Source organism: Pseudorca crassidens, chromosome X (genome assembly GCF_039906515.1).
Source record: "Pseudorca crassidens isolate mPseCra1 chromosome X, mPseCra1.hap1, whole genome shotgun sequence".
NCBI classification, from domain to species: Eukaryota; Metazoa; Chordata; class Mammalia; order Artiodactyla; family Delphinidae; genus Pseudorca; species Pseudorca crassidens.
Window position 1 is genome coordinate 120,764,717 of NC_090317.1, and position 19,518 is coordinate 120,784,234.

Sequence of the window (19,518 nt, forward strand, 5' to 3'; positions counted from 1 at the left end):
GAGGAAAGCCCGTCTTGCATTTCACACTGAACCGCCCATTAGGCTTATTAATTCATGATAGTGAAGACTACAGGCCACTAACCTCTGGCACTGGTCTTCCAGTATTAAACACTCATGGCTCAGGATACTTAGTCAATCTGTCAGCACATTTAAATACTAATTTAGTATCTCAGGCTCTCCTTGGCACTATGGATATAAAAGTCCCTGGCCACTAAGGATTTAAAATCTGGTCGAGGGACTGAGATACATCCAGGTAAAGTCCTTAAAGAACAAGAGAATGATACTCACACATGTATATTCTCCTTCGTGGAAGACTCAGAACAGATGATGCTAGGTCGGTATATGCCCTGCTGTCATCATGGTACAGACATATGAGAATATGTTTGATTATAAACCTGCTTTATATATAACTATGGAATATAAAACTTAGGCATCCTCAAGTCCCATTTCCTTAACTTAAAGAAGAGGAAACTGGTGCCCACAGAGTTCCCACAGCCGGTTAGCTGAAAACCAAGAGTAGAACCTCCGTCTCTGGATCCCCACGTCACTTATATTTGTCTACAGCACTTCGGATTTGCAGGCTTTTTAAAGCACAAGTGAAGAATGCTTAAAACTAAATACTGACCACATTTATCTTCATCTTGTAGTATATATATGTATTCCTGAAGCCATCATTTTAACCTTCAATTTCACCTCTGTTGACAATCTAGGAAAGAAAAGATGCCAAATTCTGATTTTTCTGCTCTTCTGTGATGTTTCCAATCATTTAAAGTGGAGAGGGAAAAGATAATGAAATTCTTAACAATCTGTTTTGTCCGCCATTTATGTTAAAATAAATAAGCATTTCCCATATGTTCTCACGGATAAACTACTGTAATTTTGTTTTTACATAATTTTATATTGTTTTAAAATTATGTTTAAAGTATTTCTCATAACAGAGGCCTGACCCTGGTATTAAATTGCCTGACAATAAAAACAAGCACCACCAAAGAGAATAAAGAAACCCTGAAAAGCTTAAAGTTGACCTGTAGTTATTCTATTTATATGTAGACAGCACAGAAATAAGTGAGTCACATGGACCTATTATCTATTGTCACAGTAAATTCTGCTCACACTGGAAATAGATTTCTTTATGTGCCGCATTTCACGTTTTCCCCCTATTTCTTTCCTATGTAACCTTTAGCTATCACCACTGGCCAATTAGTCTGGGTACAATACAAAAAAAGGAAAAGTAATAAAGAACTGAAGTTTAAAGAAGCGTATCTTAGCAACATTTTGGCGCTGTCCTTCCCACAAAATTGCAGCTTTTATCAATCACTGCATAACTAAATGTCAGCTCTCGCTCCTGCTTATTGGGGCTAAGAGACCTGGCCTAGTTGAAAGATCCCAGAGGCTTTGATGTACCTATAATACTTGGCAGTGTCCACTGCCGCAGGCCTCAGCTGAGATTCCTGACTTACTCACTTTGAGGTTAGCCAGAGCTCATTTCTCTGCATCTAAATTGCTGATTTAATTTGAGCAATTAAATGCTGATGCTGATCTCTCTGAATGCTGATCTCAAAGGTCTGACTAGGTAGTTCTGGACTCCTCTTTAGAGGAACTGGGATGTGGATAGCTCGGTGGGCAGCAGATCAGGTCTTTAAGAGAGGTGGTACAGGATTTTCCACTTCTGATAATGGCAACCCAGCTTGTTGCTGACCAACTCTCCAGAAATGAAAAGCTAGAAAATCCCTTTGAAAACATCAGAGAAATAACAAGGCAGTAAGGATTTGAGGGGCCAAAATCCTGGAGAGAAAGGAAGTGCAAAGAGACGAAGCTATTATTCAGCATCATTTTCCCCTTAAGGCATTTACCAAATTTCAAGCAGCACCAAGAGAAACTGAGAGCTGAGAAGAGCTTCTAGCAGTTTCAGGATGAAGGGGAATAATAAATGGAGTTCAGGGCCCACAAAGGAGAGAAGCCAGGGTAAACACCCCAGGCTTACAGTTGAGATGCCCAAAGAGGTACATCCTAGTAGTAGCACTGAACCAGAAATAGACCAGTTCTCACAAAGACCAAGCCCAGCCTCTAATCTATTCAATCCCTGACAAGGTCAGACACACCGCCACCTCCTACCTGCCCACAAGAAGCAAAGGCTAATCTTTTCTGGAAGATAATACTATCCAGAGCCCCAAATTATCTACACTTCTTCATATACAAAATCAAGTTGTCAAACAAAAATTGCCTCATATACTGGGAGAGAAAACAAAATGGTCGAAAAACAAGAGAAGAAATATATAATAGAAACAGATTTATAGACGTTCCACAAGTTAGAGTTACCAAAGAGGGATTTTACAATGTATTGGGACTAATTCAAGAAATTAGGCGACAAGATGGAATCAAATGGAAATTCTAGAATTGCAATATACAGTAACTGAAATTAAGAATTAAATGGAAGCTTCAGAAGCAGACTAGACACAACTGGAGAGAATTTTTGAGCTGAAAATGGCCAGAGTGAAGTACGGTGAGACAGAAGGATGGAAAACACAGAAAAGGTAATAGAAATGTATGGGCAAAATGGTGAACTGAAATTGTGTTTAAAATAGTTCCCAGTCACAGAGGCCTGACTGAAGTATGAAATCGCCTGCATCAATAAAAGCAAAAACAACCAAAAGGGGAAAAAAACTTGAAAAGCTTTAAGTTAACCTGCAGTTATTCTATTTACATGTAGACAGCATAAAGAAGGAGAGCAAGAAGAGAATGGGGCAGAAACAATCTTTGAAGTTGTTATGGTTGAGAACTTTCCAAATGTGGCTAAAATCATCAAGCCACAGGTTGAAAAAAAAAGCTATGAATCTCAAGTAGGAAAAATACAAAGAAAACCACACCTAAGTGCAACATAGTAATGCTGCTGAAAACCAAAGATAAAGAGAAACATCTTAAAATGAGTCAAAGAGAAAAAAATCAATAATTTTAAAGGAGCTACAATGAAACTGACATCTGACTTCATAGCAGAAGTCAGAGGACAATGAATAGCAACTTCAAAGTGGGGAAGACAAGAACAGCCAGCCTAGAATTCTATCCTCTCCAAATGACATTAAATAAAGACAATTTCAGACAAATGAAACCATAAAATGTATCCCCATTAGACTTACACTAAGTGAACTACTTAAGGACGTTCTTTGGGCAGAAGTGAAATAATCTCAGATGATGTCACAGAGATGCAGGAAGGAGTGGAGAGCGAGAAAAGGTGAATACAGGAATAAATCTAAAGGTAAATACGTGAGTAAATGTAAGTATGTAAAAGCAATTAACATAATGTCTTGTGGGGTTTAAATGGATAGAGTTGAAATATAGAACAACAATAACCAAAAAAAAAGGCAGGAGGAAATTAGAATGAAGTTAAAGTGTCCTATTACCCTTGTCTGGGAAGTAGGAAAGTTCTAATTTATAGTAAATTTTAATAAGTCAAGGATACATGTTGTAAAGACTAGAGTAGCCCCTAAAAGAATATTGAGTTTGTATAATTAACAAATTCATGCCAGGAGGTGGGGGGAGGATAGAATAATTTAAATGTTTAATTAATTGAAAAGAAAGCAAGAAGGGAGGGAAAAAGGATTATGAAACAGGTGAGACCAACAAAAACCAAATAATAAAATGGTAGATTTAAACCCAAATATAGGGACTTCCCTGGTGGCACAGTGGTTAAGTATCTGCCTGCCAATGCAGGAGACATGGGTTCCATCCCTGGTCCGAGAAGATCGCACTTGCCATGGAGCAACTAAGCCCATGTGCCACAACTACTGAGCCTGCGCTCTAGAGCCTGTGAGCCACAACTACTGAGCCCGCGTGCCACAACTACTGAAGCCCATGCACCTAGAGCCCATGCTCTGCAACAAGAGAAGCCACCAGAGTGAGAAGCCCGTGCACCACAACGAAGAGTAGCCCCCGCTCGCCGCAACTGGAGAAAGCCCACGCGCAGCAACGAAGACCCAATGAAGCAAAAAAAAATTAATTAATTAATTAATTTTTTAAAAAACCCAAATATATCAGCAAAATTGAGGTTATCAGAGTGTCTGTGTTTATAGGGCAGAAACCTATAGCCAAGTTACAAATAGCAAATACATTTGTGTGAAGTCACTCATGTCATGCATACCCACAAAATACCAACATTGATGAAGGTAACTTAAAATTCATAATGCAAAGACATCCATGGCAAATTGGTTAATGGGCGTCATCAATTAAATGAGTATTTAAGATTACTCAAGGCACAAGAAAACGTGAAATGCTGTGAAATTTTACAGCCCGTATAGGAAAGAAACTTGATAGTGTCTTTCTCAGATGATCTTAAACATTTGATAATAACCTTAAACACTTATATGACATTACCAATAATGAGTTATGAAGCTGAAAGAAACTTTTCTAACCTCTCATTAATAATAAGTCAATTTGAATCAACCATGCGAGAAGACTGAGGTATCTTTCTAATTTCTCTATAGAAAAACATATCACCCAACAGGCACATGAAAAGGTGCTCAACATCCTTAAGCATTAGGGAAATGCAAATCAAAACCATAATGAGATATCACCTCACATCTGTCAGAAGGACTGTCATCAAAAAGAACACAAATAACAAATACTGGCGAGGGTGTGGAGGAAAGGGAACCCTCCTGCACTGTTGGTGGGAATGTAAATTGGTGCAGCCACTGTGGAGAACAGTATGGAGGTTTCTCAAAAAACTAAAAATAGAACTACCATATGACCTATTAATTCCACTCCTGAGCATATATCCAAAAAAACCAAAAAACTAATTTGAAAAGAAACATGCACCCCAATTTTCACAGCAGCATTATTTATAATTGCTAAGATATGAAAGCAACCCAAGTGTCCATCAATGGATGGATAAAGAAGATGTGGTATATATACACACACACACACACACACACACACACACACACACACACACACTGGAATACTACTCAGCCATAAAAAAGTAAGATTTTGCCATTTGCAGCAACACGGATAGTAGAACCTACCAGAATTCATTCATTCTTTTATTCCTTCCTTCATGTATCCATCTATTCATGTGTTCAATACACACTTATCAAGCACCTACTACAGGTTAGGGACTGTCCTAGTGTCAGTGAATATGCTAATGAATGCCATAGCCTCTCTTTTTTTTTTTTTTTTTTTGAGCTTATATTCTAGTGGTAGGAGACAGAGAGTAAGCAAGTAAACAAACAAATGAACAAAATAATTCTCAAAAAGATTATAGTGGATGATATTTATCCAAGAGAAATGGAGACATACATCCATACAAAAACTGTATGTGAATGTTTATGACAGCTTGATTCATCATCATCCAAAACTGAAAACAACCCCAATAGCCATTAACTGAAGAATGCATAAACAAACTGTGGCCTAGCCATGCAATGGACTCAGCAATAGAAAGGAAGGGACTACTGATACATGCAACAACATGAGTTGAAAGAAGCCAGACTCAAACAACTACACACTGTATGATGTCATTCATATATTTTGGAAAAGATCAGTGGCTGCCAGGAGATTTTTTCTTTCTTTCTTTCTTTCTTTTCTTTTACTTTTTCTAGGAGCTTTATTTTCTGTAAGAACAACAGTGTGTAATGAAGGTTATAAACTAAAGAAAGTTTGGATGTGGAAAAAAAAATTCCCTCCTGGGTGGAGGAAGAGGATAGACTAAAGAGGGACATGAGAGAATTGGGGGGGCTGATGGGATGTTCTATATCTTGATTGTGCTGGTGGTGGTTACATGACTGTGGAAGATTGTCAAAATTCATAGAAATGCACGACTAAAAGTTTACTGTGTAAGTTACACCTCAATCAACCTGAAAGAAGAAACTGGATGATAGAAGAGCGTTGGTCATTACTTTAGTCTCAGTGGCCAACAAAGACCTCCTACAGAAGGTGACATTTAATGTGTAAAATGAACCTTCAGCCTCTTAGGGGCTCCTAGGGAAATCAAATCATTTCATGTAGCAGCAAATATCAGATACTAATCCAATACTTAATAACCAGAATTTCAAAGATGACTGTAATAAAAAAGATCCCTTGATCTATTACAGGGAAGTAGAAAAAGGAATGAAGAAAAAATTTTTTCTTTTATTCTGTAAAACATGTGTTTTAATTAAGAGAGAATTTATGCAAACCCCACACACTAGGAGGACTTACAAGTGCAGAAATGCAAATTTAGTCTATTTTCAAAGGATGGTATTGAGAAGCACAGTTCAAAAACACCTCACCAGGGAGCCCTTTCAGTCTATGCTCTATGTTTCATGATTAAGCATGTGACCTGTCTCGCCTCCATGCATTTTAAGTCGCCAAAAATGATAATTAATCACACAAAAGTCTACCACTTTAAAAGACAATGTGTGAGAGACAAGGTCAGACTTCTTTGCTGCCCTTATCTCCATAGCACTCCCAACTCAGAGTCTTGCTGGGAACCCCCCCTCCCATTGCGCCCGCCCTCTGAGCACTCCCAGAGCCGGCCAGCAGCTGTGACAGGTCCCTCCCCATGGGGACACAGGAGTTGAGCTCCCTTCTGGAGAGGCAGCGTATGCTTCAGAAAAATCATACCCTAGAGAAGTCATGGACTGGTGATTCATGTAAACTCCTTCAACAGATAGACTTCCTGGGAAAGTTGCTTTACGAGACATTAAATTGTCCTCCCTTGTGAGAAATGGCCAGTCTCCTTGGGATCAGTGAAGCTGGACTCTAGAACAGTAGAGGAGCTTTGGAATGACTGGGGTGATCCCCTCAGAAGAGGGCTAACTTGGAATCACTCAGGGTATCTTTCCACAGAACAGTAGAGTTCAGGATCAGTAGCTCCCACTGCCCAGAGAAGGGAAATGGAATCAGACTTTGTTTTGATGGTTTCTGAAGAAAAGTTTTCAGTTTCCCTGAAGGAATTGGGACTTGGAATGAGGAAACCAGGGTTCTAATGTGACTCTACTCTGAATTTGTTGTGACGAGGCCAAATTCCATCACCTCTTTTGGTCTCTGTGTCAAACAAGGTGAGATATTGTGATTTATAAGAAATATATATTTGGTCATTCAGATGACCAAATACATATTTCTCATATACATTTGGTCTTGTCCAGTCCCTGGCTCACACTCTTAAAACCCTTGGAATTTCCTAAGTGTGTTGAGAGTGATAAAGGTGTCTTTTGTTATGTTCATGACTTCGGGAAAGCAGTTAAGGATGGGGGCTGGTCACCAAGTGATTCAACTCGTGATTCAACAGACCTCTGAGGAGGGGGATGTGGCTGGAGGTTGAATCAGTTGTCAGTGGCCAGTGGTTTAATCAATCATGACTTCGTAAGGAAGCCTCCATAAAAACCCAAAAGGACAAGATTCAGAGAGCTTCTGGGTTGGTGAACACATGGAGATGCAGGGAGAGTGGCACCTGGAGAGGGCCAGGAAGCTCCCTTTCCTTGTATCTTGCCCTATGCATCTCTTCCACCTGGCTGTTCCTGAGGATAAAAGTATTGTACCCTTTTACAATAAACCAGTGATTTAATAAGCAACATGCTTTCCTGAGTTCTGTGAGTCACTCTAGCAAATTAATGGAACCTGAGGACAGGGGGTCATGGGGACCTCTGATTTTTAGCCAGATGGTCAGAAGCACAGGTTTGTGACTGGCATCTGAAGTGGGAGTGGCGGGTGGTGCAAGTCTCGTAGGACTGAGCCCTCAACCTGTGAAATGCGACGCTACCTCTGGGTTAATAGTGTCAGAATTGAGTTGAATTCTCAGACACCTAGCTGGTGTTCTGAGAATTGCTTGTTGGATGTGTGGGGAACTCCTTCCCCCAATGTTGGAAATTGAGTCTCAGAACACCATGTATAAGGGTATGAACTTGAGAATGACTTCTACTTGTAGCTGCTACACTTTATCATCTTGTCGCTGCTTAAACATCAACCATGCTGTAGTTATTGTCCTCTTACTAGATGTAAGGTGGGCCTGGGCGTTGTAGCAGGCACAGACCCCATGGAGCGTCTCATATAATGAAGGAAGTAGAAAACACATCTATAAAAAGGACCTAGTAATACAAGGTAGGATAAATTTGATATTTAAAGAACAGTACAGGCAAAAGCATCTTAGGAAAGGGGAAAATATCAATGAAAGCCAAAGGGTCGGGGAATCTTCATGGAAGAGAAGGGCTTGAACTGTGCCCTGAAAGATTGGTAGCATTTGGATAGATGGAGGGAACAGCTCAGTCATCAGGGAGGGGGAAGTGAAGTAAAAGAGGGGAGAAGTCAGGCAGCATGTATGGGAGGCGATAAGAGTTTACCTAGAGCAGTGTTTGCTCTGGTGAATTTTGAGATAAGAAGGTAAAAAGATAGACTGGCAGATGGAAGAGGGCCTGGCAAAAGAGAATGGAAGGATCAGACAGAAGTTCATAGCGCAGACTGGAAAGTGAACCCCATAGGTATTCTTCAGAAAGTCTCAAAACTTCATCAGTGGGATGCCTAAATTCCCCAAGCCTGTGACTGGTGATTGCGTTGGTTGCCTGTATTCTTCTCTCTTCATCTTTGAGCATCTTCCAATAGAAGATATTTTACAGACAGGAAGAGCCCATGCAGCTGGGAGGCATTCGTTATTTGCCTGAGGGATTCCTGATACCCTCAATGAACGAAAGCAGCTAACATGGATCCTGGGAAAGAGATTTGGACGCCAAGGCACAGAACAAACTTTCTTCTGCGTTGTCCAACAGAACTTTCTGCAATTATGGAAATGTTCTGTATCTGTGCTGTCCAGTAGAATCACATGTGGCACTGAGCACTTGACATGTGCCTGGTTTGACTAAGGAACTGAATTTTTAGTTTTATTTAAATTAAATCTTGGGAGTTCCCTGGTGGCCTAGTGGTTAGGATTCCGGGCTTTCACTGCTGTGGCCCAGGTTCAATCCCTGGTCAGGGAACTGAGATCCCACAAGCCGTGTGGCGTAGCCAAAATAATAATAATAATAAAAAATTAAATCTAAATTTAAATAACCACATGTAGTTAGTGGCTCCCATGTTGGACCATGCAGCTCTAGATGTCAGGAAAGGCTGAAAACTACATTATCTCATAAATTCCTTGCAGTGAATTCAAAGAATCTGTACTTCAGGAAGGTTGCATTAATGTAATACTTTCCTGTTTCTTTACACATTCCAAATCACAAGGGAGGGGAAAACTTAGGAAAAGTCTTTTCTATGGAATCAAAGACGGATCACTTTACAGTGGAGCACATCTGGCCACAGGATTTATTCTGTCAGCCCCATTCTAGCAGAAATAAAACTGAGTAATAATACTGCAGCAGACACAAGATAACTTGGGCATGTAATATAAATGCTATTAACATTAAATCCACCTTTATTCTTTGCTTTTATACTGGAAAAGAAAACGCAAACTCTCCTTACTCTTTTCCTGTTAGGTCTTAAATTCCACTTATATAATACTGAGGCACCTAGTATAGAGATGGGCATCTAGTAGCAAAGACCAGTATGTAAAAAAAATATCCATCCATCCCAAACATTCACTATCTCTCCATCCATCTGCCCATCCACTCATCCAACCACCCATCCTCCTACCCATCCACCTCTTTCCATCTATCCATCCATCAACCCATCTCATCCCCCAAATCTATTTACTGACTCACAAAGAATAGATTTTCTCTCATTTGCCCAAATAATGAGAGCTTAATAGAGAGGAACAGAGAAGAAGCAGGTGACTGTGTGATATATTTTTTAAGAGTATGCTTTCAGATGATTAACCATACTTTTAATTAGTCAATATTTATTTATTTATTTTTAACTTTATTTTAAAAATTTTTTAAATTTTATTTTTGGCTGCGTTGGGTCTTCATTGCTACGCACAGGCTTTCTCCAGTTGCGGCCAGCGGGGGCTACTCTTCGTTGTGGTGTGTGGGCTTCTCATTGCGGTGGCTTCTCTTGATGTGGAGCACAGGCTCTACAGCACAGGCTTCAGTAGTTGCAGCACGCAGGCTCAGTAGTTGTGGCGCATGGGCTTAGTTGCTCCACGGCATGTGGGATCTTCCCAGACCAGGGATCGAACTCGTGTCCCCTGCATTGGCAGGAGGATTCTTAACCACTGCGCCACCAGGGAAGCCCCTAATCAATATATATATATATATATATATATATTTTTTTTTTTTTTTTAAATAAATTTATTTATTTTATTTATTTAGTTTTGGCTACTTTGGGTCCTCGTTGCTGCGCGCGGGCTCTCTCTAGTTGTAGCTCGCAGGCTCTAGAGCACAGGCTCAGTAGTTGTGGTGCACAGTCTTAGTTGCTCCACAGCATGTGGGATCTTCCCGGACCAGGGCTCAAACCCATGTCCCCTGCATTAGCAGGCAGATTCTTAACCACTGCACCCCCACGGAAGCCCTAATCAATATTTTTTGATCACCCATTAGGTACAAGAAACCATCTGAGGCACTGTAAGATATAATATATAAGCAATCTCTGCCTTCTACATTCTTAATAATCTACTTGAAAAGTCAAAGCAATGAATATACGAGAGACTAAAATAAGACAAATGAATGAAATACTTCAAAACAGCAAGATGAAAGATGTCACGAGATAATTCATGTATTAGATAATAAGCCTCGTGTTTAGAAGAGGGCCAGAAAATCTGGACTAGAATGGTCCAACTTAAGGCTTTAAGGAGGAGGCTTGAGCCAGAATCTGAGTGATGGGCAAGATGACAGATAAAAATCATGAGTTTAAAATTCGGAAGGACCTTAGAAATAATCTAGCTCAAGTCTATTATTTTACAGATGACTTAACTAAGGTCAGAGAGGTAAGAGACTTGGTCTGACTCCCTTATATGGGTAGTAATGGCAGAATAAAAGAAGCCTAAAATGCAGGGCTGTTGATATCCATTCCACTTCCATACATCACATGGGTTGGGGAGAAGAGTCTTCTATTTAGGAAAGAAGAAAGGATTCTGGAGAGTGGATGTGACTCAGCATGAGCAAGGAAGCAGAGCCAGGAACTTGTTGGTGTAACAACTGTGTATGAGGATCTCAATGTGTGTAAGGAGGGGAAGATAGCATGGGATGAGGGGGAGGCTGGGACCAATAGTGAAGGGGTTTGAATGCAAATCTGCAATTGGTCAGTTTCGTGAAACACAGAATTCTGGTTTCTGGGACTGCCTTGAAGTCTCCCTTTAGTGCCCCAGTATAAACTTTTCTAGAAAAATGTTATTCTTTTCATATTAACAAAGACTCAAGTCCACCTGGGGGAGAGAAAGCTGCAGAAGGGAGGCTGGGATGAGTACTCGCATTGCTGGTCAATCTATAGGGGTCAGGGATGGATGGGAGCTAAGAATTTGCATATTTTTAAGCTCCCCAATGATTGCGATGATCATCCAGTTTTGAGGGTCTTCTGGTTCACCCTTTGACCAATCCATCAGATAAAGACTACCACTTTGGAAAACTCTTTGACAATATTTACTAAATACCTGCCCCTATGATCCAGCAATTCCTCTCCCAGGCATATACCCAAGAGAAACACTTTTGTTCCCCCAACAGGCATGATCATGGGGGTTATGATCAGCCCCAAACTGGAAAAAATCCAATGTCCATCAGTATTAAAATGGATAAATAAACTGAGGTATATTCATACAATGGAACACTACACAACAATTAAAAAGGATAAGCCATTGCTATGTGCACCAACGTGGATGACTCTCCCAGACATAAGGATAGGCATAAGAAGTATGATTCCATGTATATGAGATTAAAGAACTGGCAAAAATAATACATGGTAATTGAACTCAGAATAGTGATTGCCTCTCTACGGGGTTGGGTATTAACTGGAAAGGGACATAAAGGAAAATCCTGGAGTGCTGGAACTGTTCTTTATCTCTATCTGGGTGGTGGTTATGTTGTTATACAGAATATGTGAAAATATATTGAGCTGTACACTTGTTCAGTTTACTGTATATAATTATACCTTGTTGAGAAGAAAAAAATACAGATATTGTGTGTGTGTGTGTATGTGTGTGCGTGCGCGTGTGTATTTGCCCTGCCAACCTCATGAGGTTGTTATAAAACTCCAATAGCTTTTAAAGATGAGACGTACAGTCTTATATATTTTAACTAGCTCAATACCTATTCTTGTTGAAATTGGTTAGAGGTCAGCTTTTTTAAGCCTTAGCAAAACACAGAAAGTTAGTTATATGGAAGCTTACAGTAATTTCTGAACTTGGGAAAGATGTGCGGTAACTGTAAACTTCCTGAGAACACACCAGAGCTGCCAAATGGTGCAGCCTGGCTTTTGAGAGAGCCTTTCTGCTGATGGGGAATTTCGTCTGCTTTGAAACCCCGAGAAGAGTTCCCTGCAGCTGTATCTTTCCATTGCACTCCCTCACTTTCCTCTCCCTCACTCCTCCCTCCCCCACTCCCCACCCCATCCCAGGAAGAGAGGAAAGGCCATCTGTACCACTGCACTCACCAACCCGGAAACCAAAATCTCATCATCCCATCAAGAAAATGACTGTCATCCTGAGGTGCCCTTGGCCACTGGTAACCAGCCACAAACTTGCTGCCAGCTCCACAGTTTGCCTGCCCTGGCTCAACAGTGAGACTGCCTGTGGTCATCAGGCCTTGGTGGGCATATGTTCAGGGTTAGAGTGAGCTGAGAGTGAGTGGCAGGAACCGAGAAACCCTGCCTAGTGGGCGCCATGTGCAAACCTCGTTCCTGGGCTATTATTTTTCAGTCTGAAAAAGTTGTGTGTGCTGAGCAGTGTACTTCAGGCAGCTAAGTATAAACACATGTCTACAAATACTGATAACACTCTCTTTGTTTGTCCATTACTCCACAAACCCAGATCACCTGGGGACTGTTTGTTCCTCTACAAAGTGAGAATCCAGCACCTTATGTATTAAAATGTGGGACATTTTCTTCAGAGTATAAATTTTCAAGAGCTGCTTCTATGCCTTCCTCAGTACACTCTCAAATCCCTTTGTATCTTTAACACCAAAACATACAGTTGATTTTAAAACAAAAATTGATAGTCTCTGTTTCCTTGCACCAGTTTTTCTTAATTTGACCATATGGTCGACAATGTGTCTGAAGCCTATTCATTACTGTGTCCAGTTCTAGAGCCCAGAAGTACATAAGACATGCTCAGCAATTTATGTGAACAATCTGCAGGTATTTCCTGACTGGTTATTTCAAGCAAGTGTTTTTTACGTGATAGACACCTGATAAATGCTCAAAGAATGAATATGAATGTTTAAGAATGAATAAATGTGAATTTTTAAGCAATATGTTCACACAAGAAATGCAGTTCACAAATACGTATATTTCCCAGAATAAAACACTGTACTGGACTCCCTCCCCCCGCCCAAAAAACAAAAACCCTAAAAGTGTTGTATATGGAAGTACATCAATAAAGATACTAAAATTTGAAATCAACCTTGAATGGAGCTTTCTCAAGGAAAGAAAAAAATCCAAATAATGCTTGGTTTCACCTAAGAGATACTTAGAAAAACCAGCACACAAACTGTTCAGTTCCAGAGAACCAAATACAACATCAGCTGTGAGAAAAGTGAAACTGTCTGAAGAGAATGGATTTCAAGGAAATGCTGCTTATTTTCTCCTCTTGGTTATTTCTGAAAGAACATTTGAAGAAGAAATGCAGTGGGACTTTTCTGTTCTCTGAAGACTTTGAATTGCTTCCAAGAGACATTTACCTGGGGTTTAAACTCTATTAGGTGTGAATTTTTTTTTTTTCCTCACCAGTCAATTAATTTTGCAGGGAGTGAGAAGTTAGGAAGAAGCAAGGCTAAATCAGCTGTCTCCAGAAAATGCACCTCAATCTTATACTCAGAGATTACCCCCACCGCTATCCACTGACTTTTCTTTCTGAAACCAATATGTCAAACTCAAGAAGTAGTCCCTAGAACAGAAACATGCCTGGAAGGGAATGGGAGTTTGAGTGAAACTTCCCTGCACACAAACAACCCTGTTTGTCCCGATGTGGTAGCTCATTTACCGAAGCATCTACCACCCTCAGAGAGAAGGTCGCTGTCCTCCAGGACTTACCTGTCTGCTGAGAGAGCTGTGAGTGTGAAGACAGACACCCCTACCGAGGTAAGCTGGATAAAAGGGATCAGTTTGCAGCCAATCCTGCCAAACAGCCATCTGTCGGCCAGGTACCTGCTGGCATCTACAGGCGCACAGGTTACCAGGAGCAGCAGGTCTCCCACAGCCAGGCTGGAGATGAATAGGTTCGGTACATTTCGCATGGACTTCACGGTACAGAAGATCTTGATCAGGGTGATGTTGCCAACGAGGCCTATCAGAATGATGACCCCATAAATTGCAGGGATGACATACAGGACCCCCGGGTGGAACCAGTCGTCGTTCGTGGGGAGATCCACACTGTGATTAGAGATGTTGCAGTGTACGAAATGGTCCACGTCCAAGTTTAGAAGCAAACAGTCATTCAGAGCCATCCTCTAGGTTCTTTCCCACCTAAAAAGTGCCCTTAGATGCTGTTGCTTAACTTTTGACTTTGCAGTTTGGTGAAGATGATGATAAAATCTATGCTGGGCTCTTTATCTTCTTTAATAAAAATACTCTGAGTACATAGAGACTATGGCATTCAAAATTGTCACTATTCTGACGCTGGCGCTGCTCTGGTCTTTACGTGACCAATGTAATACATCTCTAAATTCAGTAAGTTAACAACAAAACACCCACAAAAACTCAGCTCCCAAAGGGCTTAGAATCAAACCCACTCTGTACCAACTCCTTCTACCTCCATTCTAGTCTGAGTCTCCCTGGCTGCAGTTTACTAAGAACTTTTGGCCTGCTATTTTCACACGGCATTTCCCGTCTTTCCTGATATTTAGAACCTGAAGGTTTAAAGAGGGTAGAAAAACACTGTACCGAGAAAGCCTGAAATGCTATAGGCAGGAACGCTTTGCACGTCACCGGCTTCACCGGCTTCACCAGCAAACGGCAGCTCTGCTGAGCTGAGGCTCTGAAGAGGAACCGGGCTACTTATAGGCAGAGAGTGCCAGCCCCCTGCTGGACACTTCAGTCACTGCCCGGCCGCCTGCTCTGCCCAGATGAGACTCGCCCAACAATCTGCGGGTCCTAGCAGATAATTTGGGCTTCTCTTTTTCAGATGCAGCACTCCGCAAAGCACTGGAAATCTTTCTGATACTAGGCTCCAAATCCAGACTCACATCCCATTTTCTCATCTTTTCCAATACATTAGGATGACACGTTAAGGTTGCTATAAAATGAGGTCTGTCCCTGAATTAAATTGCACACAGATGAGCAAGGCGTCCACGTGTGAGTGGTCCCACTCGGCCTTCCCACTGCCTATTTGAACAGGGACTGCTACTGAGGGCAAATAGGCACACGACTCCTGCCTTAAACCTTCAGCACCTGACATCTGGGAAGAGCAGAAAGCAGAACGCACACACGCTCTGTCCTGTAGATCTGCCAGGCCATTCTTTTTCCCTTTACCAGAGAGAAATAAAATCAGAAGCCAGCTGTGTTCTAACTCTCACAGATAAGTAGTCTTTTCCAGGAGAATTTTCTCATTGGATCTAAAAGGTACATGAATTGGCATTCTGGTGCAGCTATTTGCAATTTTAAGTTAATGTTTGCTGCGTTTTATAGCAAATTTCCTCGTAAGCTCTGAGTGAGAAATGAACTGTAAAGGAGTTACAGATAGAATACTGAGGAATTGGGGAGTGGAAAGAATAACAGAGTTGACAGGTGCCAGGAAAGGCTTTACTGAGGAGGTACTATTAGATTTAAGCTTAGACCTTTAGCAAAAATGCATAATTACATTACAAGCGTGAATCTTCAAGACTTACGTGAAGCTCTTCAAGCTCTTCCAGATACATCACAGGAAGCCAGTTACTAGCAGGCGCTGCCACTGAAAGTTTGGTTTTTCAGGATTCATAAGGAATAAAGAAGCTTGCACTCATCACCATGCCAGGGCCCACCAAGTGTGCTGTCATGGAAATTTCCAACGGCAGCTTACAACACTGAGGCGGCTGCCATGCTTCTTCCGTAAACCCAAGGGCTTGTGCTCCTCTCAGCCAGCAGTAGAGTCTAATGTTACACGCCCAGAGGGCGAAGAGCTTCTCAGTGGTGATCAGTAGCACCATTAATGAGTCAGTAACCACAAGCCTAGTGGTGTTGATGAGTTACTGGCAGTAGAGCTTAATAATGCTGTACATGGACTCCCTGCTTAAGTCCTGGCTCCCTCATTCATTACCTTGGCAAGTTACTTGATGTCTTAAGCCTCAAGCTCCTCATCTGTAAAGCGGGGATAATTCGTGAAGTTAAATGAAATTACCCGTGTTAAGACTTCATAGTATTTGGCACATAGTAAGTGCTCAAGTAATAATCAGCTGTTATTATTAAACCTATTATTATTGTTGTGATTGAAAGAGACTATTTTTGTGATTTTATTTTGGAAAAGCCCAGTAAAGTCAGAAGAGAGACTGACCTCAGATCAATAGGCTAAAAGTTCTATCATAGCAGCCAGTCCTCCATTTACTTGAAAGTCATTTATCAAACACCTGCCAGTTTCCAGGCACTGTGTAAGAGCCTGAGAAAAATAACATGAAGATACATGTTATGATAAGAGCCGTCATGATCCCAACTACTCAAGCGTAAAGTCAGAGGACCTGGTTTCAAAGAATAATGCCAAGAAGGGTTTTCAAGAAGATTCTGCAAATGCTTCTGTTCGTTCTCTACCGTATTCATAATTCTGCTTCTTGAAATTGCTGTGGTGGCTTTCTTCTCTGATCATTTACCTTTCTTCCTCTCAATGACAATCATTGCTTCTGGCGTTGTTTTTGTTGTCATTACCAGAGGGACAGCCTTGTACGAATTATGCCAAAACTCAGAGAAATTCACCATTCTTGGACTAGAAGAATTAGTGAGGCATTGAACTGCCCAGGGTAGTCCTGAGCATTTCGAAACAGAGGTAGCAAAAGCCAGAACCTGGCTATATTATTATATGAAACCCGGGCATCTTTGGGCCTTTTAACCTTCTGAAAGTTCCTTGAGTATTGTTTAAATAGAAATAAACTCTGGCTTCTTTAAAAAAAAAAAAGTCGCAGCATTTACACCCCATCCCCTCCCTTTTCTCCAGAGAAGGTGACATTTGATCTTTTTTTCAAGATTTATTTATTTATGTAATTTATTTTTGGCTGCATCAGGTCTTAGTTGGTGCATGCGGGATCTTCGTTGAGGCGCGCGAGCTTCTCTCTAGTTGTGGTGAGTGGGTTTTCTCTTCTCTAGTTGTGGCGTGCAGGCTCCAGAGCACGTGGGCTCTGTAGTCTGTGGCACGTGGGCTCTGTAGTCTGTGGCGCACGGGCTCTAGTTGAGGCGTGCGAACTCAGCAGCCGCAGCACACAGGCCCAGTTGCCCCGCGGCATGTGGGATCTCAGTTCCCTGACCAGGGACCGAACTCACGTTCCCTGAATTGCAAGGTGGACTCTTCACCACTGGACCACCAGGGAAGTCCCGACATTTGACCTTAAAGGCTATTTGGCAGAACCCTTTGAACAGAGAAAATAGTATGCACCTAGGATGGAGGCGTAAAGGAAAGAGCATGGCATTGAGCAGCAGACAGCTTCAAGCCCGGAAAGGGCATCCAGACTGGAAGAGAGGGGGCAGGGAAAGAGCAGTGTGAAATGAAGCCTGAGGCAGGTTTGGGTGAAATTGTGATGGATCTTGTATTCTTGTTAAGAAGTTTGGTCTGAAGGGCATGTTTTTGGTTCACAAAGAGGACTCCCAGATGTTGTTTCCCTTTATTTCTTTAGACACACCCGTGTGCTGAGTCAACCACACCTCTTAAATCCAACTGGGCTGTTAGTGTTTCTTCCCGTGTAAGTTACACTGATGCTGAGAGTTAGCAGTGATTCCTCATGGCTGTTGTTGGTGTTAGGTGTCCCACAACACTATAGACTGTTCTGATGGTATTTTAGGAGTGAGGATATATTGAGGTTCAACACTTAATATTTTCTGGGAGCAAGGATGTTTTAGAAAGCTAATTAGAGAATTTTGATGTCATTTCAACTAATTAGCTATAATGACTCTTTCCATCCCTACCACTTTGTGTCGCCTTCGAGCAGATCACCAAACATACTTAGACATTTGCTTAGCTTTTTATTTAATGGTGAGCATGAGATGCCTTTGACTTATGAAAATGACATAGAACAAACATAATACAATGTCCCCGTCCTCAGGGACTCCAGTTTCTGAATAGAATTGGAGTGTGACTCAGCATCCTTTCTTACGTGTTGGGGCAGGAGCGTCATTTCTATTTCAGTCAAGAGAGTCACATTTTCCACTCTTCCAGACAATTGCATTTTGTTTTTTAATATGGGGGTGGGACACAGTCATTTGGTAGAATTTGGGAGGATGGGTGGACTCAACAGGACCAAAGAGAGTAAAGACAAAGTCTCTGCCCACCAGCTATGTGCATGGCACTGTGTCTTCCAGCAGCTGGCATTCTTGGTAGACTGACAATGAACATACACAGAAAAGACAAATGAATTATAGAGTGGGTAGAATTTGTAGGTGGAACCAGAGTAAAGAGAAGGGGATGCTTTGGGTCTGTCTGTGAGATAGTCTTGAACAAAGCTGTAGAGGGGAGTAATAAATGAGAAAAAGGAGACTGGATCTGCTGGGGAAGACTTTACATTTAAGGTTTCTGGTTGGACTTCAGTCTATAGAACACTGGTTCTTCAAAAAAACTCAAGATTGCCTGGAGTGCTTCTTAAAAATACAGATTCTGAGGCCATACCCCAGACCTATTGAATGAGATCTCCAGGGATGGAACCCAAGAATCACTATTTTTCATGAGGTCCTGAAGGGATTCCAGCCCTCTGCTATGCTGGGGACCAATGATGCAGGCAGTGTGTGACCCCGAGATCACGGCAACATTACAGTCCTTGTGCCTGCCCTCTGTGGAGGGAGAGGGTGAGCAAGGAAGCACATTTAGGAGATAGTTGCTATGGGCCCTTGATACCCAAAGTGTGGTCCTTGAGCCAGCAGCTTGGGTATCACCGTAGAGCTTGTGAGAAATGCAGAAACTCAGGCACCACCCCAGATCTCCTTAATCATAATTTGCATTTTAACAAGCTCCCCAGGGATTCAGGTGCATGTTAAAGTTTGAAAAGTACTGCTCTAGGCATTAGGGAGCTCTGGCAGAAAAGGTTAAGAAACCAGGGCAGGAACTGGGAACAGATAGGAAACTGGAATCTCAAGCTCAGAATGAAACCAGCAACTGGACCAACTGGAAGCTGACTGAAGAATCCCTCATTTGGGGTTTTTGATATCCCCCTGATAATGGCTGGGAGTTGTCCCGGACTGCATGGCAGGCAAGCTGTTTTTGCCACAAGACAGGGGCCAGAATCCCATTACAAATGTAGGGAATCTAGGCAATGGAAAAGCCCAAGATGGTGAAATTTTTTAGGCTTGTGACTCAGTATAAACAGCAAGAAC

At 41.6% G+C, this 19,518-nt stretch overlaps 1 protein-coding gene across 1 annotated transcript in view; it reads right to left on the bottom strand.

The window, feature by feature from the left end:
* Window positions 1–14,873, bottom strand: part of GRPR (gastrin releasing peptide receptor) — a 37,947-nt gene extending 23,074 nt beyond the window's left edge. Inside the window, exon 1 of the mRNA XM_067722403.1 lies at window positions 14,074–14,873. Within this exon, the coding sequence (XP_067578504.1) occupies window positions 14,074–14,486 (413 nt within the window). The 5' untranslated portion in view covers window positions 14,487–14,873. The remainder of the gene's footprint in view (window positions 1–14,073) is intronic.
* Window positions 14,874–19,518: the final 4,645 nt, after the last annotated feature.